The 23,899-nt window shown below is 40.9% G+C and overlaps 1 protein-coding gene and 1 long non-coding RNA gene across 5 annotated transcripts in view; one reads left to right on the forward strand and one right to left on the reverse strand.

Moving 5' to 3' along the window:
* Nucleotides 1-3,638, forward strand: part of LYST (lysosomal trafficking regulator) — a 188,280-nt gene extending 184,642 nt beyond the window's left edge. For all 4 annotated transcript variants that reach the window (XM_016188071.2, XM_060191968.1, XM_060191966.1 and 1 more), the window contains one exon: nucleotides 1,684-3,638. In XM_016188071.2, coding sequence (XP_016043557.2) covers nucleotides 1,684-1,822 — 139 coding nt within the window. In that variant the 3' untranslated portion in view covers nucleotides 1,823-3,638. The remainder of the gene's footprint in view (nucleotides 1-1,683) is intronic.
* On the reverse strand, nucleotides 339-23,635 carry LOC132538899 (uncharacterized). Its single transcript, XR_009550202.1, has 4 exons — nucleotides 23,548-23,635; nucleotides 5,519-5,591; nucleotides 3,801-3,872; nucleotides 339-434 (listed from the first exon to the last, which is right to left on the reverse strand). It is a non-coding gene; the product is annotated as an uncharacterized LOC132538899 (long non-coding RNA).
* Nucleotides 23,636-23,899: the final 264 nt, after the last annotated feature.

Genomic DNA, 23,899 nt, shown 5'->3' on the forward strand with positions numbered 1-23,899 from the left:
TCCTAATATACTTTCTGACTGTATTTCTGTTAGATATTAAAGTACACAGACCTCAAGAAATGTGTGATGAACGTCATAATGAAACATATAACAAATGTTTTTGATTAAGTCCTCACTTAATGTTGACAGGTCCTTGAAAACTGAGTTTAAGTAAATGATGTGTGAAGAAACCAGCTTCTCATCTCATTTGGTTCAACATTGGCTGTAATTTTTTTTTTTAACCAGCATTTATCACACTGAATTAAGCAATAAATACTTGGAGAATCTGCTGTACCAGGTCAACTAGGGCCTAGAGGCAAGGAAAAGCATAGTCTTTGTTTTGTGGAATTTATAGTCTGAGTCAAGAATTCAAAAGACTAACAGGAAGGCAGTCTGGGATTGTGTCCGGGCAAGGTCTTCTGAAGTACAGATGCTGTATTTTCCCCCCTGTATATCTGAAAAAAAAAAAAAAAATCACCAGATTTTTGACAAGACTGAATAAGCATATACTCTTGCCTTTTAAAAAAAAAATTTATTTATTTATTTCCTTTTGTTGCCCTTGTTGGTTTTTATTGTTGTAGTTGTTGTTGTTATTGATGTCGTCATTGTTGGATAGGACAGAGAGAAATTGAGAGAGGAGGGGAAGACAGAGAGGGAGAGAGAAAGATAGACACCTGCAGACCTGCTTCACCGCTTGTGAAGCGACTCCCCTGCAGGTGAGGAACCAGGGCTCAAACCAGGATCCTTCTGCCAGTACACTTAACCCGCTATGCTACCGCCCGCCTCCCATACTCTTGCCTTTGTTAACAAATTTTACTATAAACGTTCACTTGGACATAGCTGATTCAGATTTTCTTGTGGAGGGTGAGGGTGGCATTCAACAAACTAGCTCACCTGGGTGCACTTCCTCTACCAGGCATGAGCTGCAGGTTTGAACCCAGCTTACAGGTTTGAGGTGGCTTTGGTGCTATGGTATCTTCTCCTCCTGTCTGTCCCTCTCTCTCTATGTAAGTCTGAAAAGATCAACCCAGAACAGTAAAGCCTTGATAAGAAGGATATGGAGGGGGGAAAAAAGTCCAAGTTTTACTTTATTTTTAATTTTTTAAATTATTTTATTGGGGGATTAATGTTTTACAATCAACAGTAAATACAATAGTTTGTACATGCATGACACTTCTCAGCTTTCCACATAACAATACAACCCCCACTAGGTCCTCCTCTGCCATCATGTTCCAAGACCTGAACCTCCCCACACACACATACCCTAGTTTTTTCACTTTGGTGAAATATACCAACCAAGTTTTACTTTATTAAAATAATTTTTTGTAGTGTACTAAATTTAAGTTTAAGGGACCCAAATTAATGATTTATTATTATTACATTTTTACCATTCCCTCCTTAATGAAAGTATCTCCATAAAATAATGCTGATTTATTCTGTATTGCCACAGTAAATGATATTTAAATTATAATCAAAACTAACATGTTGTTTATCTCTGCCCACCCTAGTAAGAATCAACATCTTTATACTGCTTTTATTAGTTACTGAATAATGGCTTATATGATTATATGATCACAGGGCAATCTAGTTCCACACCATACCCCTACCAAAGTTTTTACACTAACTGCTATATGACCATCTATGTACTAACAGAATTTTAGAAAGTACAATGTACCAAGGGGAACTTTTTTTTTTTTTTTACAGCCTTACATTTTCCTGTGATGGTCACCATTTGTACACAGCAAATAGCGATGGGACTGTGATTGCCTGGTGTCGGAAGGACCAACAGCGCTTGAAGCAGCCCATGTTCTACTCCTTCCTTAGCAGCTATGCAGCTGGATGAATGAGAGAAAACGCCCTATTCTCTAAGGCACTGCTAACTCCAAACTAAATCTGGTGATGTCACTATGACCAAACTATTCAAATAATGACAGTCTCTTGATCTGCATAAAATTCTGCAGCCTCTCAAGGTCTTGAAAGAAAGAGTTTTGGTCTTAGTGATAATCTGGAGGTTGTGTCAGGAAGCACTAACCAACAAAATTCAAGTCTTCCATGGTAAATTAAAGTCATATTCTTAAAGATTCCCCCCCCATAAAAGGGTATTTTAAAGCATAAATTCTCTTCTTTTTCTGTTATTTCAGAGGGTCAATGGATTTAATTGGTTAGCTACTTGTTTATATAATTATATTTTAAAGGTTGTATGTCAAGATAATCCCCTAAAACATGGTAAGGGGTGAGGGGAGGAAAAGATAAAGAATTCAGAACTGTATTAATTCCTTTCACTGAGAAGTTATTTAGTAGATGCCTCTCTACCAAACATTTCCTGGAATATCTGAATACTGAAAACAAATTACTAATGCATCTCAGTGTCAGGCAGTTTTTGCCAGTTGCCATGTAGCTCAAAGTAGAACCCCAATCTTCTATAATCCATGAAAAGAATACAAATATCTTTGATTTCAGACATATTTTGTTTCATCATAAGGATCTTATTTTGACTTCTTAACACTAGATATTAAATATCCTTAGTTGAGTCACTAAGATTTAAACACAATGATAAAGCTCTTAATACCTGCCATTTATAGAGCATTGACTACTTTACAATTTATAAAAATAAAAAAACTCCTATTATGCAAAAAATTTCCGCAAATATTACAGATATGGTCTAGGTAAAGCATTTAATCTCGGGTGCGGAAAGAGTTCTCAGTTCCCAAACAGAATTCTACAATAATGGGAGACATCTTAACTTTGTTCTTAAATAGGAGGCAGAATCATTCTTTGAGGCAACAGTTTTTACTGTCCCTACTAATCTGTATCCCCTAAGAATTCTAAGGACAACAGAAAAAGTTAAGTATATGCTACTGCAAACTTACATGCTATAAAGACAAAATTCCTAAATACCTTTTATCTCTACCATGATATGTGGCTACATTCTTACTTTGGGTGCTGCGATTTTGGCTTCGAAAACACTGTAAACTAAGCTCAATAAATAACGTGCTACCATGGGATAAAAATATGTATTCCTGCCTAAGAATAACTTGGCGTGTTTGTTGTGGATACTTAATTCATATGGTGTTTACAGAACTACTTTTGTAACTTCCAGACTTTCTAAAACATTCTGCTTAAAACCTGTAGGAAACAATTCCACAGTCTCTGCTGTCAAGGTGACCACACCAGGAAGCAGGTGGCCATGTATGCTTACAGCCTTAACCGCATGCATATGGAAGAGCGCCCTGGGCTCTCAACCCTGAAGGCCAGATAGTTGCAGAGATGAGATTATTCCTATTCACGTTGAAGTGATTTGCTTTGTATTAAAAAAAAATGCAGCTATTGTCTAGCTTTCATTTTTCTACTGAGAGCTTTAAATTAGCTCCCTACTAGAATAGGGTTGCTACTCAGTCTTTTTTTTTTAAGGCCGAATTTCATCATTTATCTAATGAGAAAATATGCAAAATAATTGGTCTTGTTAAGAGTGCAATATTATATTTTTATGTAAAAATGAAATAAATTGGGGCAACTATTTATTCAGCACGTAAGTTCATATGTGTACGTTTGAAATACTTTGTAATGTGCATGTAGCAGACATTTCTGTAAATTATCACAAGCTCTTATCTTTGTATACATTGCCACTTTAAATTGGGAATAAATTTCATAAAAATCAATGTAATGATCAATATTTCACTAAGATCGCCTTATTGGAGAAATGTTGATTTACAAGACAGTTATCACTACAGGTGGACATAGCTCCCCAAGATATGTCATCACAACACACACACACACACACACACACACACACACACACACACACACCATGAGTGTCTCACCTTCCTCCATCATAAGGCGCTGGGTTTTGATCACCTTTCAGTCTTGGCCCCCATCCAGAGTCCTTGAGTTTGCTGCAATAGATCACAGCTAATTAAGGTTTCACTATGCATTTTTCCTTTCTTTGCTTCTTAAATGAGTGATGAGTGAGGTTATCTGGTATTGGTCCTTCTCCTTCGAGCTTACTTCACTTAACTCCTTCAATTTGCATGCTCCCAAGTTGTGGCAAAAGAAAAAAACGGCATCATTTCTTAAAGCTGAGTAGTTTTCATTGTGTATCTATACCACAACTTCCTTAACGATTCGTCTACCCTGTTTGTTTCCAAATTTTGGCTGTTACAGACAGCACTGCAGTGAACACAGGTGTGCACAGACCTCTTCAGATCAGTGTTTTTGTGTTCTTTAGAATTGCCGGCTCTGGATCAGATGGCAAGTCTATATTTAATGTTTATTTTTAATTTTTTTAATTTTCTTTTGTTGCCTTTGTTGTTTATTGTTGTAGTTGTCACTGATGTCATCGTTGTTGGATAGGACAGAGAGAAATGGAGAGAGGAGGGGAAGACAGAGAATGGGAGAGAAAGACAGACACCTGCAGACCTGCTTCACCGCCTGTGAAGCTACTCCCCTGCAGGTGGGGAGCTGGGGGCTCGAATCGGGATCCTTACGCCGGTCCTTGAGCTTTGTGCCACGTGCACTTAACCTGCTGCGCTACCGCCCGGCTCCATATATTTAATGTTCTAAGAAATCTCCAGACTGTTTTCCACAGAGGCCAATTTTCATTTCCACCAAAGGTATATTTATAGCAGTGTTCCTTTTTCATCATCCCCTAGCAAGTATTGTTTCTGTCTTTTAAAAAATTATTTACTTATTTATGAGAGAGGAGGGGAAGAGAGAGAATAAAAGTATTACTCTGGCATATGCAATGCTGGAGAATGAACTCAGGACCTCATGCTTGAGAGTCCAATGCTTTATCCACTGCTCCATTTCCCAAGCCATCTTTCTGTCCTTTCTAAGGCACTATGACACTCTATGACAGTCTCACTGGTATGATTCATTGTCATCTTAATTTCCATGACAAGCAGTGACTTCAGGCATTTTTCTGAATATCTTCTTTAGTGAAGAATATGTTCAGATCTTCTTCCCATTTTGTAACGGGGCCTTTTTTGTTTGCTTGCTTGTTTTGGTGTTGCTGAGTTTTATGAGTTTTCTTCTATGTTTTGTTTATTAGTCCTTTATCTAATATGTGGTGCATAAATACCACCTCCCATTCCATTGAGTGTTAAAGACCTATTCCATATGTAATTTAACTATTATGAATGTATCTTGAAAATTAGTGGCTTCTTTTGTTATATCCCACAGAAGTTCTCTAACTTTACTATAAACTTACATCACTAGGGAATGATAATTTCCATTGATTGTCACTTTGTGAGCTTGATACTTTAACCATTACTTTAAAGGGAGTTCAGACAGTAGTCCTAAATTCAAATCATTCATTTTATGGGAGGATCTGTGCCCTTTCCTCCTTCCCCACCCCCATAGCAGATCTCTATTTTGTTCTATTGTGTTCCAGGTACCACACTAAATGCTGAGGAATAATTGGGAATAAATTTCATAAAAATCACCTTATTGGAGAAATGTTTGTTTACAAGGCAGTTATCATTACAGGTGGACATGTCTCCCCAAGGTATGTCATCATACCACACCCCCATAAGCACCTCACCTTCCTCCATCATAAGGCGCTGGGTTTCAACCACCTTCAAGAATGTGCTCCTTACATTCTTGAAGGGTGCAGTCTGAGGGAGAAACACACTGACATTATATATCAGTGACATATAATGTATATAGTTTAAAGTAGGCTTAAATGTTAGGAGGTAAAAGGATCTTCTGAGAAAATACAGCAGGAAAAATCCAGCTTAAATAAAGGGGCTCAAGGAAAGCCCCTTGAGTCTAGCCGCTGTGTCCTGTGCAGGGCAACGGGGTCCCGAGAGGAGGAACTAGAGCTGGGGGTAGGGAGGGCTTGTGCCAGAGACACAGCAAAGCTTTATTTAGGATAATACATGTACATGTACTTTACATCATCAGTTAAACAGTAGGCAAGCGGTTACATAAATTCAAGCAACACCTGATGTTTATAAACTCTTACTATATGTTTGGGTTTATTTAGCAGCTAACAAAGCCAAGGCCAGGTCAGAATGTTCTGTTAATGTTTACAAACATAATTTTAAAAGTTGCAGGTTTAATCAAAGGCCATGGGGTCCTTTCCCATGCTTTATCTTTTGGCAGCCTTGATTATCAAGGGCCTAATAAAGACTTGCCTTTTGATGGTCACCTACACTTGAGAAAGTGAAGTTTTCACTGGAAACTCAGTGTATGAATAGAAACTTAACAAGTGCAAGCAGGTATGTTCCATGCAATACACGTGCAAAGGCTCAAGGCAGGAATATGAAAGAGCAAAGACCCAAGACCTATACACACCACAGATTCTCTGGTGAGTGTTACAAAAATGATGGGTAAACAAATACAAAAAGGAGCTGGGCAATCGCATACCGGGTTAAGCACTCATCCTACGAAGCTCAAGGACTCGAAAGGATCCTGGTTTGAGCCCCCGGCTCCTCCACCTGCAAGAGGTTGCTTCACAAGCAGTGAAGCCGGTCTGCAAGCGTCTGTCTTTCTCTCTCCCTATCTTCCCCTCCCCTCTCAACTTCTCTCTGTCCTATCCAAAAAAATAAAAAAAAATTGTACAAAGTTTTTAAAAATTATTAGTGATTCACAAAACAACAGGGGTACAGTGTTCACTGTTCCCACCACCAGAGCTGTGTCCTCATTCCCTCCATTGAAAACTGCAGTGATTCTCCCAAGGTCACAGATACAGGTTAACTATTAATTCTTTTTTTTTAAACAGTTTTTTCTTTATTGGGGGATTAATATTTTATAGTCAACAACAAATACAATAGTTTGTTAATAGTTAACTATTATTTCTATATCTGTATACTTGTTCCTTTTTTTTTTGTCTGCAGGGTTATCACTGGGGCTTTGTGCCTGCACTATGAATCCATTTTTCCCATTTTTTGTTGCCCTTGTTGTTATTAGGACAGAGAGAAATCGAGAAAGGAGGAGAAGACAGAGAGAGGGAGAGAAAGATAGATACCTGCAGACCAGCTTCACTTTAAAAAAAACTCTCCAATGGGAGTTGGGCAGTAGCCCAGCGGGTTAAGTGCATGTGGCACAAAGCGCAAGGACCAGCGTAAGGATCCCAGTTCGAGCCCCCGGCTCCCCACCTGCAGGGGAGTCGCTTCACAGGCAATAAAGCAGGTCTGCAGGTGTCTATCTTTCTCTCCCATTCTCTGTCTTCCCCTCCTCTCTCCATTTCTCTCTGTCCTATCCAACAACAACAACAACAATAATAATTACAACAATAAAACAAGGGCAACAAAAGGGAATAAATAAATAAAATAAATATTAAGGGCAACAAAAGGGAATAAATAAATATTAAAAAAACTCTCCAAGGCCCCTTCCAAGCACTTACTACTACCTAAATTTTCCCTTTTCTAACCTGTTACTCAACTCATTCCTCTGGTTAGAGCAAAACCCAGAGGGGTGGGGTCTTTCCTCCAAGACCCCAACACCAGATAAACTCATTATACTTCCCTTGAAATCCCACAACTGCAAACAAATGTGGCTTAAGATACCAAGGGGGTGGGAGCCGCTTCACAAGCAGTGAAGCAGGTCTGCAGGTGTGTCTGTCTTTCTCTCCCCTCTCTGTCTTCCCCTCCTCTCTCCATTTCTCTCTGTCCTATCCAACAATGACGACATCAGTAACAACAACAATAACTACAACAACAATAAAAGGGCAACAAAAGGGAAAATAAATTTAAAACAAAAATTTTTTTAAAAAAGATACCAAGGAGGAAATGCCAAGATGGCGGCAGACTAGCAAGTCCGCTTTCCCTCACCTCAACAACAGTGAAAACTCCAGCATACACGAACAAAACTTTCATAGAAACAAGCCTGGCTCTCAAAATAAGCTAACAGCAAAAGACAAAAGCTAAGAAATAAGCTGACCCCATACATGATACCTTCACGGAGGACTAAAAACAAGTTGTGTGAAAACATGCCCAAGATAGAAAGTGTGAAGGAGTAAATCCCCCAAGTTGATTCAAGTAGGAATCCCCCATATAGAAAGCTAGGTGATTTTAGCGATTAAGAGCAAACCTTTAGAGGACTAGATAATGAAGGAATTTCCTTCCCCCTTTCCCTACCTACCCAAGGAAAGCAGAGAATTTCTGATTAAGAAAATTACCGAAACCCGTCTGTCTTGTAACCTTTGTGCCATGATGGTTATCACTAACCTGCCCATTTGCTTCCTGGAGCCGCATGGTAGTTTCGGAATGTTTATTCTAGGAATGTACTCGTGTGACCCCCACCTTGAAGCCCCCCACTCCCATTCCCTTTAAAAGGAGATGAGCTCTCAGCATCTGGGTCTCTCTCCCAAACAACACGCCCCTGTTGGCACTCCGGATTGGGGGGGGAACCCCCCTCAGGTTTCCTGAGGTCCCAGTGTTCTTTGTTCTGTCTCTGTACATGTGTAAGTTTGTAATAATGGCTATTCTATGTGTTTGTGTGAATAAATACTTCAACTTCCCCTATTTCTTTTTTAATATATTGTTGTAGTTATTGTTGTTATTGATGTCGTCGCTGTTGGATAGGACAGAGAGAAATGGAGAGAGGAGGGGAAGACAGAGGGGGAGAGAAAGACAGACACCTGCAGACCTGCTTCACCGCCTGTGAAGTGACTCCCCTGCAGGTGGGGAGCTGGAGGCTCAAACCGGGATCCTTCTGCCAGTCCTTGCACTTTGCACCACGCTACCATCCAACTCCCATCTTCCCCTATTTCTTGTGTCAGCCTCGGTCTGTCTGTTTGTAATGGGTATGATCAGAAGCAAAATACTTAACAAAAGGACGATGGGGTACACGAGTTCTTTCAGTTTTAACTACACACTGAGACATGTGCTTCAATTCATCATTGTAAATAGGGTCTAGGGCAGGGGTAGATAGTATAATGGTTATGCAAAGAGACTCTCATGCCTCGGGTTCCAAAGTTCCAAAGTCCCTCGTACCACCATAATAATAATAATAATAATAAAATAATAATAATAGGGGGTTGGGCGGTGGTGCAGTGGGTTAAGCACATGTGGTGCAAAGCACAAGGACTGGTGTAAGGATCCCGGTTCGAGCCCCCGGCTCCTCATCTGCAGGGGAGTCACTTCACAGGCAGTGAAGCAGGTCTGCAGGTGTCTATCTTTCTTTCCCATTCTCTGTCTTCCCCTCTTCTCTCCATTTCTCTCTGTCCTATCGAACAACAAACAACATCAACAATGGCAGTAATAATAACCATACGAGGCTACAACCAGGGCAACAAAAGGGGGAAAAAATGGCCTCCAGGAGTGGTGGATTCATGGTGCAGGCACCGAGCCCAGCAATAACCCTGGAGGGAAAAAAATAAAAATAAATAAAAATTTAAAAATTATAATAAATAAATAGAATCTGGGGGCTGGGCGGTAGCACAGTAGATTAAGCGCACATGGTGTAAAGCGCAAGGACTGCTGTAAGGTACCTGGTTCGAGCCCCCAGCTCCCCACTTGCAGGGGGATTCGCTTCACAGGCAGTAAAGCAGGGGTCTGTCTGTCTTTCTCTCCCCCTCTCTCTGTCCTATCCAGCAATGACATCAGTAACAACTATAATAATAACCACAACAACAATAAAACAACAAAGGGCAACAACAACAACAAAAAAGAGTGGGGAATAGCCTCCAGGAGCAGTGGATTCATGATGCAGGCACTGAGTCCCAGCAATAACCCTGGAGGCAAAAATAAATAAGTAAATACATAAATAAACAATAAGTAAAATCTAATGTTTATCTAACTAGTAGCACACATGAGTAGATGTTATATGATTGATTTTTGTGATAAAACGTTATGCATGATATTATCTATGGGCATTCCTAGTGAGTAGCTGGAGAAACTGCCCAGCCACTAGAGTGCAGGGCTTTCATGTCAGAGATTCCTGGTTTCATGTCCTGCACCCCATGTTCTGGAGTGGTGTTCTGGTCTCTCTCTTTCTTGCATGTGAAACTATCTCATATGAAATTAAAAAATGAACTGGGGAGAGAGCAGAGTAGTTTTGGAAGACACTTTTGTGCCTGAGGCTCTGAGGTCCCAGGTTCAATCCCCAGTAGCACCATAAGCCAGAGCCTAGCAGTGCTCTGGTCTTTTGATCTGTGTATCTCTACTTAAAAAACCACATAAAAATGAAAAATGAATCTTTTAAAAGTATATGTATTGTCTAATGAATCACTTGTATCCTCACCACAAGCATGAAAATTATAGCTTAATTTTTTCTGAGACTTCAGAAAAAGTAATTTTTCAATGCATGAAATTAGAGTCCAAAGATTTTTTAAACAATTAAAAAATGTATTATCATTTTATTTATTGGATAGGGATAGCCAGAAGTCCAGAGGGAGGGGAGTTGATAGTGAGAGAGACAGAAGATTCCAAAAGATTCCAAAGATTTTTAAAGTTCTTTGAACAAAATTAAAATTTGAGAACAAAATAATAATAATAACACTATTGTTATCAGCATTCAGAAGTTTGGGTAAGTACAATTTCATTCACTTTGGAAATGAGCCAAATTTTGCCACAAAATAATCTTTGCTAAGATTTTTGTTTCTAGAATTGTCTTCTAACTTTGTCGGTCATTAATTTTGTTCTTGAGAGAAGACACAAGCTCAGCATTTGAACAACAATGCTATAGCCCAGTCTCAAATGATCATTTGGTCATTTTTGGCCTCAAAGGACCAATTACTTTATTTAATTTATCTTAAACAGCTGAGTTGCAACCCAGTGTCCTCAAAGCGGTGTTGTGGGGTAAGTATCAGCCCACCCGAGACCAGTTCAGTCAAATTTGAGTCTTAATTAAGCCGGCTGGTGACTACACTCAACAGCTAAAAGCACTGCTCAGAGTGTAGTCCCGAGTTCACTGTAGCACAGTCACTGATAGGAGTAAGTGCAGAAGGTAAGCTAGGTTACAGAAGCCAAACATACGGTGGTTAAGGCGCTCTGTTACTGTGGTCAGGACAACCCATTATGGAAACAATCAACAATGAAAATTTTCAGAACACTAAGAACTACTTTTTTTTTCAGATTGGAAATGAGTTTTAACTAAATGGTTAATTTCTTTTTTAAAAATTTTATGTATAAAAAGGAAACACTGGCAAAAACCATACGATAAGAGGGTACAACTCGACACAATTCCCACCACCAGAACTCCATATCCCATCCCCTCCTCCCCTGATAGCTTTCCTATTCTTTATCCCTGTAGAAGTATGGACCCAGGGTCATTATGGGGTGCAGAAAGTGGAAAGTCTGGCTTCTGTAATTGCTTCCCCGCTGAACATGGGCATTGGCAGGTCGATCCATAGGCCCAGCCTGCCTTTCTCTTTCCCTAGTGGGGCAGGGCTCTGGGGAAGCAGAGCTCCAGGACACATTGGTGGGGCTGTCTGTCCAGGGAAGTCCGGTTGGCATCATGGTAGCATCTGGAACCCGGTGGCTGAAAAAATGAGTTAACATATAAAACCGAACAAATTGTTGACTAATCATGAACCTAGGTTGGAATAGTGCAGATGAAGAGTTGGGGGGGGGTCTCTGTTTTGTAGATAGTAGTCCTATTTTAGTTATATTCCAAAGAGCCCATGACTATACTAGTTTTTTTTTTTTTCCCCTGAGCCTGACATCTGATATGCAGGTGGATCTAAGTTACTGTCTAGGGAGATGATGTCATGGCTGGAAAAATTACCAGAAAGCTAGATCAGGGAAGAGAGTAGCTCCCAAATATGGAAAAGGTGTATAAATAATGTTGACTGTAAACCCCATCGATTTGGATGGGTCCCCATAGGACCTTGCACTCAACACAGATCAACAACAGTAGAGAAAGTTCCATCCTCCGAAGGGAGGCTGGACAATATACTCTATGCTACACCTGAGGAAGATGGGTCCTGAAATTGGGGCAGCTTGGAACATTCCTACTCATAACCACAGAATGTGAGCTTAGATCTACAGGGATGCAGAGGTCACATAGGCCCCTAAGCTGAATATGGGCCCCAGATCTACTTGTTGTTGGCAAGTAAAGCAGCTGCTCAGGTTCAGGTTCAGGTCAAGATGGAGTCAGTTATGCAAAGGAAGTGTCATCCTGTCATGGTGGCAAAATTTATTTTTCTGTTCAGGTCATGTAACATACATGTAAAAATTTCCAACTCAAAGTATATTCAAGTATATATATTTTCTACTGTAATTATGATTGCATTTTGAAGTGTTTAAAACTGGACATAGAGGGGTCGCTTCACAGGCAGTGAAGCAGGTCTGCATGTGTCTGTCTTTCTCGCCCCTCTCTGTCTTCCCCTCCTCTCTCATTTTCTCTCTGTCCTATCCAACAACAACAGCAATGGCAACAATTACAATAACAATAACAACAGGGCAACGAAAATGGGGAAAATGTCCTCCAGGAGCAATGGATTCATAGTGCAGGCACCAAGGCCCAGCAATAACCCTGAAGGCGAAAAAAGAGAAAGAAAGAAAGAAACAAAGAAAGAAAGAAAGAAGAAAAAATATACAAAACAGTGATTTTCAAATAGTGGAAAAAAGCCAGCAGAGAGAGCAGAAGTCAGAGAGAGAACACAAGAAATAAGCCTACTCTATGACATAGTAATTACTCTTCTAGAGATTTTTTCCAAAAGAAGCAAAAATATCGATCGAAAGAGATCTATGTATACTTAACATTCATAGCAGCACAAACATGGAAGCAACCCAGATCCCCAAAGACAGTTAAATGGCTAAAAAATGGTGTTGTATATATTATACACAGTGGAATACTACTCAGATGTTAAAAATGATGAAGACATCTTTTCTTGTTTTTGTTTTTGTTTTTGTTTGCCTCATCTTGGAAGGAACCATGTTAGGAGAGATAAGCCAAAAAGAGAAGGACAAATACTGGGTGATCTCACTTATAGCTAAAACTTAAGAAATAAGAAAGAAAGGGAAAACACAAAGTGAAATTTGGATGGGCTGGGTGTGACACCAAAGCAAAAGACTCTGGGGAAGGAGGAGGAAGGAGAGGGTGGAGAGGACTTTGAGATTTTGAGATCCTGGTGCAAGATGGTAGAAAAGGTCCTAAGTTAGAGGTGGAAGTGTTCTGCAGAGGGGGTCAGCGGTAGCACAGCAGGTTAAGCACACATGGCGCCAAGCTCAAAGACCAGCGTAAAGATCACGGTTCAAGCCCCCAGCTTCCCACTTGTGGGGGGGGATCACTTCAAAAGCGGTGAAGTAGGCCTGCAGGTGTCTGTCTTTCTCTCCCCCTCTCTGTCTTCCCCTCCTCTCTCCATTTCTCTCTGTTCTATCCAACAACAACATCAATAACAACAATAATAATCACAACAACGATACAAAAACAAGAGCAACAAAAGAGAAAAAAAATTTTAAAGAAAAGTGTTCTGCAGACACCTATCATGAGGAAATGAGAAATGGTACCCATGTGCCAAATGTACTGTAAACCATTAACCCACCACACACACACAGGCACACACACACGGAGACAATGATTTGAAGACTATGATTTTTTTCCCATTTTAATTTTTTTTTGGGGGGGAATTAATGTTTTACATTCAATAGTAAGTACAATAGTTTGTACATGCATAACATTCCCCAGTTTCCCATATAACAATACAACCCCCACTAGGTCCTCTGTCATCCTTCTTGGACCTGTATTCTCCCCATCCACCCACCCCAGAGTCTTTTACTTTGGTGCGATATGCCAATTCCATTTCAGGTTCTACTTGTGTTTTCTTTTCTGATCTTGTTTTCCAACTTCAGCCTGAGAGTGAGATCATCCTATATTCATCCTTCTGTTTCTGACTTATTTCACTCAACATGATTTTTTCAAGGTCCATTCAAGATCAGCTGAAAACGGTGAAGTCACCATTTTTTACAGCTGAGTAGTATTCCATTGTTTATATATACCACAGCTTGCTCAGCCACTCATCTGTTGTTGGACACCTGGGTTACTTCCAGGTTTTGGCTATTACAAATTGTGCTGCCAAGAACGTATGTGTACACAGATCTTTTTAGATGGGTGTGTTGGGTTCCTTAGGATATATCCCCAGGAGAGGAATTGCAGGATCATAGGGTAGGTCCATTTCTAGCCTTCTGAGAGTTCTCCAGACTGTTCTCCACAGAGGCTGGACCAACTGACATTCCCACCAGCAGTGGAGGAGGGTTCCTTTGATCCCATAACCTCTCCAGCATTTGCTGCTGTTACCTTTTTTGATGAATGAGATTCTCACAGGAGTGAAGTGGTATCTCATTGTTGTCTTTATTTGCATTTCTCTGACAATCAGAGAGTTGGAGCATTTTTTCATGTGTTTCTCAGCCTTTTGGATCTCTCCTGTGGTGAATATTCTGCCCATGTCCTCCTCCCATTTTGGGGTGGGGTTATTTGTTGTCTTGTTATTGAGATTTGCAAGTTCTTTATATATTCTGGTTATTAGCCTCTTGTCTGATGTATGGCATGTAAAGATCTTCTCCCATTCTGTGAGGGGTCTCTTGGTTTGGGTAGTGGTTTCTTTTGCTGTGAAGAAGCTTTTTAATTTGATGTAGTCCCATAGGTTTATGCTTGCCTTAGTCTTCTTTGTAATTGGATTCGTTTCATTGAAGATGTCTTTAAAATGTATGCAGAAAAGAGTTCTGCCAATATTTTCCTCTAAGTATCTGATAGTTTCTGGTCTAACATTCAAGTCCTTGATCCACTTGTAATTTACTTTTGTATTTGGTGAGATACAGTGGTTCAGTTTCATTCTTCTGCATGTTTCAACCCATTGTTTCCAACACCATTTGTTGAAGAGACTCTGATTTCCCCATTTAATAGTCTGAGCCCCTTTGTCAAAGATTAGATGTCCATAGGTGTGGGGGCTCACTTCTGGGCTCTCAATTCTATTCCACTGGTCAGTGTGTCTGTTCATGTTCCAGTACTAAGCAGTTTTGATGACAACGGCCCTATAATACAATTTGAGATCTGGGAGTGTGATGCCTCCGGTTCTATTCTTTTTTCTCAAGATTGTTTTGGCAATTCTAGGTCTTTTCTGGTTCCAGATAAACATTTGTAGCATTTGTTCTATTCTCCTAAAAAATGTGCTTGGGATCTTGATGGGGATAGCATTAAATTTGTAGATGGCTCTGGGTAGTATATTCATTTTGATGATGTTAATTCTTCCAACCCATGAACATGGAATATCTTTCCACTTCTTTATGTCTTTTTCAATTTCCTTGAGTAATTGACTCATAATTTTCAGTATACAAGTCTTTCACTTCTTTGGTTAGGTTTACTCCTAGATATTTTATTGTTTTTATTGCTACAGTAAAAGGAATTGATTTCTGGATTTCTATTTCTTCTAGCTTAGTGTTTGCACAGAGGAATGCCACTGACTTTTGAATGTTAATTTTGTAGCCTGACACCTTACTGTATTTCCTGATGATTTCGAAAAGCTTCTTGCTGGATTCCTTAGGTTTTTCTGTGTATACTATCATGTCATTTGCAAATAGGGAGAGTTTGACTTCTTCTCTTCCAATCTGTATCCCTTTAATTCCTTGCTCCTGCCTGATTGCTATGGCAAGAACTTCCAACACTATGTTGAATTGTCATGGTGATAGTGGGCAGCCCTGATTTTTTTTTTTTTTTGAAGTCTTACTAAGCTGAGGAGACAGAACACTTTAGTAAGTGCTCAGACAAAGAGAAACTGTTCCTGGGGCCCCTGGAAGCTCTGTCTGAATAACTATGTCATGTGCAAAAGACAGAATCCAGTAGGTAAAGGCTGTCCAGAGAACTCTAAGATGAACACTTTCCAGCATTCACAGTAGGGAGAAGGAGGAGTGGATGCCTTTGCCTTTCAACAAGTCAGTGGAGAAGGGATAACTGAACACAAAGCTATTCAACTGAGCACCCAGAGGAATCCTACCATAGTGGGAAGGCTAAACTAGCATTTAAAATACCTATCAAAGGGACCCAACCGATCCAAAAGTAACTCCACTGCTGGCCAGAACAAAGTCCCTTGCCTTTTAAGACAAAATCCATATTCACAACAATAACATTTATAATTTTTAACATCCAACTTAAAAATAGCTAGGTACATTGATAAAAAAAAAATGGGACCCAAAAAAGGATGACAGAGGACCTAGTGGGGGTTGTATTGTTATATGGAAAACTGAGAAATGTTACGCATGTACAAACCATTGTATTTACTGGCAAATGTAAAACATTAATCCCCCAATAAAGATTTTTTTTTAAAAAAAGGGACCCAATGGGGGCTGGTTGGTAGCACAGTGGGTTAAGCGCATATGGCATGAAGCAAAAGGACCTGTGTAAGGATCCCAGTTCGAGCCCCCAGCTAACCATCTGCAGGGGGGTTGCTTCACAAGCGATGAAGCAGGTCTATAGTGTCTGCATTTCTCTTCTCCTCTCTGTCTTCCCTTTCTCTCTCAATTTCTCTCTGTCCTATCCAACAACAATAACAACAGCAATGGCAATAATTACATCACAAACACAACAAGGGTAACAAAATGGGAAAAATAACCTCCAGGATCAGTGGATTTGTAGTGCTGGTAGCTCATGATAACCCTGGAAGCAAAAAAAAAAAAGTGTGACCCAACACATGAGAACATTCATTTGCTAGAAACTGACCAAGAAAATGAGAGATATTGTCAAATTCACATTAAAGCACATATTAAAAATGTGTTCAGCATGCCTAAGGATTTACAGAATAACTAATAAGGAAAAAAAAAAAAACGAAGATTAAAGAGTTCAAATGGAACTTTTAGAAACATATAAACTAAAGTGGAAGTCTTGGCTTGACATTTCAGAAGAAAAAAAAAACCCTGTGAATATGATTAAAAGCAGCAGGAAGTGTCCAAACTTAAACAGAGAACAGGATTATTTTAGGACTAGGGAAGTGACGTGGCAGTCAAACACACGTGTCACACACATGAGGACCTGGTTCTATCTCATGCACCACATCGGATTGATAAAGTGTTCACTTGGTCTCTTTCTCTCTCATTCAGAAAAAAAAAAGAGTTTAAGGAATTATTTTTTGGGGTGGCAGGAGGTAGCTCAGTGGATAGAGAGCCTGCCTTAACCATATGTCAGCTCCCAGATTGGATCCCCAAAACCACATGTGAGCACCATGGACAGCACAGAGGAAGTTCCATGGTTGCTTTGTTGTCTCTCCTTCTCTTTCTCCCAAGAGAAATGGGGAATAATCAGTGGGCTGGGAATCAGCATGCATAAGGCAGTATATTTACTCCTTAGCGCACCGTGAAAAAATTACTTTAACAGCGCCTTCAGTGACTCACACTACAATTTCAAGTGGTCAATCACATATGTTATTAGAGTTCTAGAAGGAGAGGAGCAAGGAGGGGAAATATTTAAAGAAATAATAGCTGGGGATAAGGGTAAATAATATGATGGTTATGCAAAGAAGCTCTCATACCTGAGGTTCTAAAGTCCCAGGTTCAATCCCCTGCACCACCATAAGCCAGAGCTGAGTGGTGCTCTGGTTAAAAAAAAAAAAAAAAAAAAAAAAAAAGAGAGAGAGAGAGAGAGAGAAATAAAAATTAACAATAGCTGTGAATTTTCTAAAACTGATAAATACTGAGATAACTTTCCTGTGAAACTTAAGAAAAACAACTAAAAATCACCTGAAAATTCAATAAACTACAACCAGGCTTTCTTCAGAAACTCAGTAAGCCACAGGTGAGTACAGATGACCTCACCAATGTATCCTGGAACCCCACCTCTCCAGAGCCCTGCCCCACTAGGGAAAGATAGAAACAGGCTGGGAGTATGGATCGACTTGCCAACACCCATGTCCAGTGGAGAAGCAATTACAGAAGCCAGACCTTCCACCTTCTGCACCCCATAATGACCCTGGGTCCATGATCCCAGAGGGATAAAGGATAGGAAAGCTTCCCATGGAGGGGATAGGGTACATTACTCTGGTGGTGGGTATTGTGTGGAATTGTACCCCTCTTATCCTATGGACTTGTTGATCATTATTAAATCAATAATAATTTTAAAAAGACATATAAAAAAATAGGGAAAGGATCTGAACATTCTTCACCAAAGAAGAGAGTTGGAAAAATGCTTAATTCCTGGTAATAATAGAAATGCAAATCAAGACAATGAAATAACACTTTACACCGGTGAAAATGTCATACACCAAAAAAGACAGAAACAAACACTAGTGAGGATGAGGAAAAAAGGGATCATTTTTACACTGTTGTCAGGAATGTAAAATGGCCCAGCCCTTGTGGAAAGCAGTCTAGTAATTCCTAATTTAGAATTGGATCTACTGTGTAGTCCAGCAATTCTATCTATAGACATGTATTCAAAGAACATAAAAAAACTTAGTGAAGAGATCTATACATTCCTATGTTGATGGCAACACTATCTGTAATAGCTAAAGTTTGGAAACAACCCAAAGACCCAACAATAGATGAATGGTTAAGAAAGTTGTAGTATACATGAAATATATCTAAAAACTTCCCAGCTTACTCCCACACAAAGACCCTAGTTTCATTTGCTCTATTGCCACATTTGGATGACCATTTATTGAACAATTTGCTTTATATAATACCACCTTTCAGCCACCAAGTTGCAGATGCTACCACAATGCCATCCTGACTTCCCTGGGAAGACAACCTCACCAATGTGTCCTGGAACCATACCTCTCCAGAGCCCTATCTCACTAGTGAAAGAGAGACACAGGGTGGGAGTATGGATTGACGTGCCAATGCCCATGTCCAGCTGAGAAGCAATTACAGAAGCCAGGCCTTCCACTTTCTGTACTCCATAAAGAATTTTGGTTCATACTCCTAGAAGGATAAAGAATAGGGAAGTTCCCAATGGAGGGACATAGAGCTCTGATGTTGGGAACTGTGTGGAATTGTACCCCTGTTAACTTACAGTCTTGTTAATCATTATTAAATCACTAATTAAAAAATTAAATAAAGTTGTAATGTATATACACAATGAAATAAAGCTGTAAGAAATTATGAAATTTTCTCTTTTGATATAACATGGATGGAGCTGGAGAGAATTGCATTCAGTGAAGTAAACCAGAGGGAGAAGCTTGAGTAGTGGGTGATCTCACTCATAGATGGAGCCTAAGAAACAGCAATAGGTAAGGCAGAATGAAACCTGATAAATTATGGTCTTTCATGGCAAATCTGAAGACTGAGAGGAAGGAAAGCAGGAGGAAGTGGGAGCCAACAGGAGATGGGGATCCAGTGCTCTATGGTGGAACAGGATGATGTCTGAGTGGTGGGTTAGGTATGGTGACAACCATACTGAAGAAACGTGGAACTGTACCCCTGTGACAACAATCATGTAAATCAACATTTCATCAATAAAGTGATAAAGAAAAGATAAGACAGTTGAGCTGGGAAGACAGCTCAGTACAATAGCATAGGACTGGCATGCCAAGGTCACAGAAGTTTACTCCCTCCAGCCCCGTGGCCATATGCCAGAGCTGAGTAGTGCTCTAGTCCTGGACTGACTCTCTCTCTCTCTCTCTCTCTCTCTCTCTCCACAAGAAAATATGTACATACTTAAAAAATAAAAGAAGTAGGGAGTCGGGCTGTAGCGCAGCGGGTTAAAGCGCAGGTGGCGCAAAGCGCAAGGACCGGCATAAGGATCCCGGTTCAAACCCCGGCTCCCCACCTGCAAGGGAGTCGCTTCACAGGAGGTGAAGCAGGTCTGCAGGTGTCTGTCTTTCTCTCCTCCTCTCTGTCTTCCCCTCCTCTCTCCATTTCTCTCTGTCCTATCCAACAACGACAACAACAATAATAACTACAACAAGGGCAACAAAAGGAATAAATAAAAAAAATAAATGTAAAAAAATAAAAATAAAAAAAAAAATAAAAGAAGTAGATTTCCTGAAGCAAAACCAATACTGTTTTGTGAGGGTTTATTAAATATATAAGTGAAAAATGATAAAAAAAAAGAATAACAGAAATGGTAGAGGGAAAATGAAAATATATTACTGCAAAGAACTTACAGCAAATATGAAATGGCATGCCACTTGATGTTAGACTAAGATAAGTTAAATGTGCATAGTATAAACCCTAGAATAATCAAGAAAAAGAAGATTATAAGCCAACAAACACAAAGCTAAAATGGGAGCGAAAGTTCACTCAGTCTAAAAGCAGCAGGAAAGAGGAACTGGTGAGCAATAAATAAGAAAACAAATAGAAAACAAATCACATAAGAGGTAAATGATCCAAGAGGCCTGGCTGAGTGCACGTGTTACAAAGTGCAAGGACCCAAGTGCAAGCCTCTGGTCCCCACCTGGCGGGTGAAAACCTCTTGAGCAGTGAAGGAGTGCTAGCTGTCTACCTTTACATCCTGCTCTAGCTCTCCCTTCCCTCTCAATTTCTGCCTTTCATAAATAAATAAAATCCTAAAGAGAAATAAATGATCCATTTTCCCCTATTAAAAAGCACAGCTTGTCATGTTGAATATTTTTCTCTTCTGAATAAATAAATAAAGACACAGAAAGTTCAGCTGAGGGTGACACTCACTGATATTGCACTATGCATGATGTTTTAGGTTCATTCCCGGGCACTGTCTTCCCATAAAATGCAAGATCCAATCCTATGCTCTTGGCAAGAGTATAAATCCTTTCTTTAAAAATAAAGACAGAGGGAGTCGGGCTGTAGCGCAGCGGGTTAAGCGCAGGTGGCACAAAGCACAAGGACCGGCGTATGGATCCCGGTTCGAACCCCGGCTCCCCACCTGCAGGGGAGTCGCTTCACAGGCGGTGAAGCAGGTCTGCAGGTGTCTATCTTTCTCTCCCCCTCTCTGTCTTCCCCTCCTCTCTCCATTTCTCTCTGTCCTATCCAACAACGACAACAACAATAATAACTACAAAAATAAAACAACAAGGGCAACAAAAGGGAATAAATAAAATAAATATTAAAAAAAGACAGAATAAACATGAAAGAATGGAAAAGATATACCAGTATAAGAAATCTGCAGGGACTAGGATGATATCAGACATAGAAGACTTCAGAACAAGGAGTACAAACAAGGGAACTAGAAGTCCAGGTTTCTGGAGCCAAACTGTAATTGCTGTAGTCTCAGCGATGAAAGACTGATAGAATCAGCAGTCCTTAAAGGGCCCCAACTCTAGGTCACTTAGAATTTGCATTTCTTTTCCTTTTTTCTTTCTTTCTTTAATCTTTTTATATTTATTTTTCTCTTTTGTTGCCCTTTTTATTATTGTTGTTGTAGTTGATGAGTTTCTAACAAAGTCCCAAAACCTAGATATTGACCAGGTTCTGTGAGAGAGAGCATATGTTCACACGTATCCATAAACTACTGCAAAATATATACCTGAAAGCAGAAGTACACTAGAGTTTGCAGTAAGTACCCCCCCAACACTTCCTCTCCACTATTCCAACCTTTGGGTCCATGATTGCTCAACAATTTGTTTGGCTTTTTATGTTAACTCTCTTTTCAGTCACCAGGTTCCAGATGCCATCAGGATGCCGGCCAGGCTTCCCTAGACTGAAGACCCCACCAATGTGTCCTGGAGCTCTGCTTCCCCAGAGACCCACCCTACTAGGGAAAGAGAGAGGCAGACTGGGAGTATGGACCGACCAGTCAACGCCCATGTTCAGCGGGGAAGCAATTACAGAAGCCAGACCTTCTACCTTCTGCAACCCACAACGACCCTGGGTCCATGCTCCCAGAGGGATAGAGAATGGGAAAGCTATCAGGGGAGGGGATGGGATATGGAGATTGGGTGGTGGGAATTGTGTGGAGTTGTACCCCTCCTATCCTATGGTTTTGTTAATATATCCTTTCTTAAATAAAAAATAAATTTAAAAAATTGCATTTCTTTTTTTCTTTCTTTCTTTTTTAAATCTTTTTATATTTATTTTTCCCTTCTGTTGCCTTTGTTTTTTATTACTGTTGTAGTTATTGTTGTTATAGTTGATGTCATTGTTGTTAGATAGGACAGAGAGAAACAGAGAAGGGGAAGAGAGAGGGAGAGAAAGACACCTGCTGACCTGCTTCATGGCCAGTGAAGCGACTCCCCTGCAGGTGGGAAGCTGGGGGTTCAAACTGGGATCCTGATGCTGGTCCTTGCTCTTTGTGCCACATCCACTGCGCTACCACCTGACTCCCTAGAATTTGCATTTCTAACAAGTTCCTAAGTGGTGCTACTTATCTTGGGATCCACTATGGAAACACTGTATTAAACTAACCCTCTTCTTCTTTCCATATTGGACAAAACTCTACCATAAAGGACACTGTAATAATTAGAAATATAAAATAAGGAAATGAGGTACCTCATTTGTAAATATAGAGAGAAAAATAGAGACACCAGAACACTGTACTGCCCTGGCTTATGGTAGTGCTAGGAACTGAACCTGAAACCTTAGAGCCGCAAGGATGAAAGTCTTTTTGCATAACCACTGAGGTATCTCCCCAGCCTGAAATGAGGTACCCTGAAATGTTGATGCTGACTTTCCTTGTAATTGATTTAGTAGAACTGGTTCAGAGTTTGGATATTAGAAAACAAAATGGCTTAGTCAAGCACCTGGGGGAAGGGACATTGAAGGAGGCACACAGGAGAGATTTTCGGGGTGGGAATAATGAGTCAGAATTTGGATTTTTTTGGATTTGAAATGCCACAAACATTTCTCTCTCTCTTTTTTTTTTAAACCAGGGTACTGCTCAGCTCTGGCTTATGGTGGTGCGGGGGATTGAACCTGGGACTTTGGAGCCACAGGCATGAGAGTCTCTAAATAAACATTATGCTATCTACTCCTGCCCTTATATTTCTCACTTTTAAAACTAGGTGATTATTCCCTGGCGGGGAAAGCGGGGATGGGGGAAGCGGTAAGCTATTTTTTGGCTCCAAGTGGACCTTCTTCATTCTCCCACAAATGGTGCCGGCAAAGGTGCACACTTGTCTGGAGCAAACGTCCAATTATGGAGATCAAAGATCTAAAACAAATGCTCTTTGTGACATTTATGATTAGAAGATGGTAGACAAGGACTAGGAATTTTGATTTTTCAAGAAATATTTTCTAAAGGCCAGTCATCGCATCTGTTGTTTTCACGGAGAATGAACCAGGGCCTCCTTTTCCTACCAACCTTGGTAATGGTTGCTCACAATGTTTTTGCTATTTATCTCTTCCAGAGCTTTCAGGGTATCTTACCTGGAGTTGGAAAATGGACAGCGTTCCAGCTGCCTTTCCCTGAAGGTAGAGGACTGTAATTAAGAGGTTTTAAATATCTCTTTACAGAGCAAAACACTTGCAATTCAAAAGCAACCCAGGAGCTCGCCCAGGATCTCCCAGCAGCAGCAGGAATGCTGAGGACTTGTTCCCGCCTTCGTGGTCCTTGGGGGTGGGGAGGCAGCCAGCACCTTGCTCGCTCCCAAAGTGCGGGGCCGACCCGGCTGGCCCTTCCTCTCCCTTCCTCTCCCGTTACTTAGCAACAGCAGAGTTACCCTTCGCCCTGCCAGTGGAGACAATGCCCCCTGGATTTTTTTTTTTTTTTTTCGGAAATTAACCATTTCTCCGTTCACTTCCCGCCCCACCCCGGTGGGTGGGCGAGGACTGAGGGTATTTTCTGTACCTTTTGGTGGCAGATGGGATGTGGCCGCGCCCAGCCTGCCAGTCCCCGAGCAAGGATGCTCTTAGTTTCCCAGCAAGGCTAAGGGTGCTGGAGATGAGGGTTCCCGCGGGACATGACCCCGGGCCCCCACATCCCCAGCCTGCGGGCACGCGCGCCCTAGGAGCCGGGGCCTGGCGGGGGGGGGGGGCGCACGGTGCGGGCTTGGGGGCTGGGGTGGGAGGCTGGGGGCGCGGGAAGCGCGCGGAGCCCCGGCGCGGGAGCCCCGGTGACGCACCAGTGACGTCGGCGGCAGCGGGCGGGATTTCCCGGCCCCTCCCGGGCGCCAGATGAGACCCTGCTGCGGAGTGGGCGC

Source organism: Erinaceus europaeus, chromosome 6 (genome assembly GCF_950295315.1).
Source record: "Erinaceus europaeus chromosome 6, mEriEur2.1, whole genome shotgun sequence".
NCBI lineage: Eukaryota > Metazoa > Chordata > Mammalia > Eulipotyphla > Erinaceidae > Erinaceus > Erinaceus europaeus.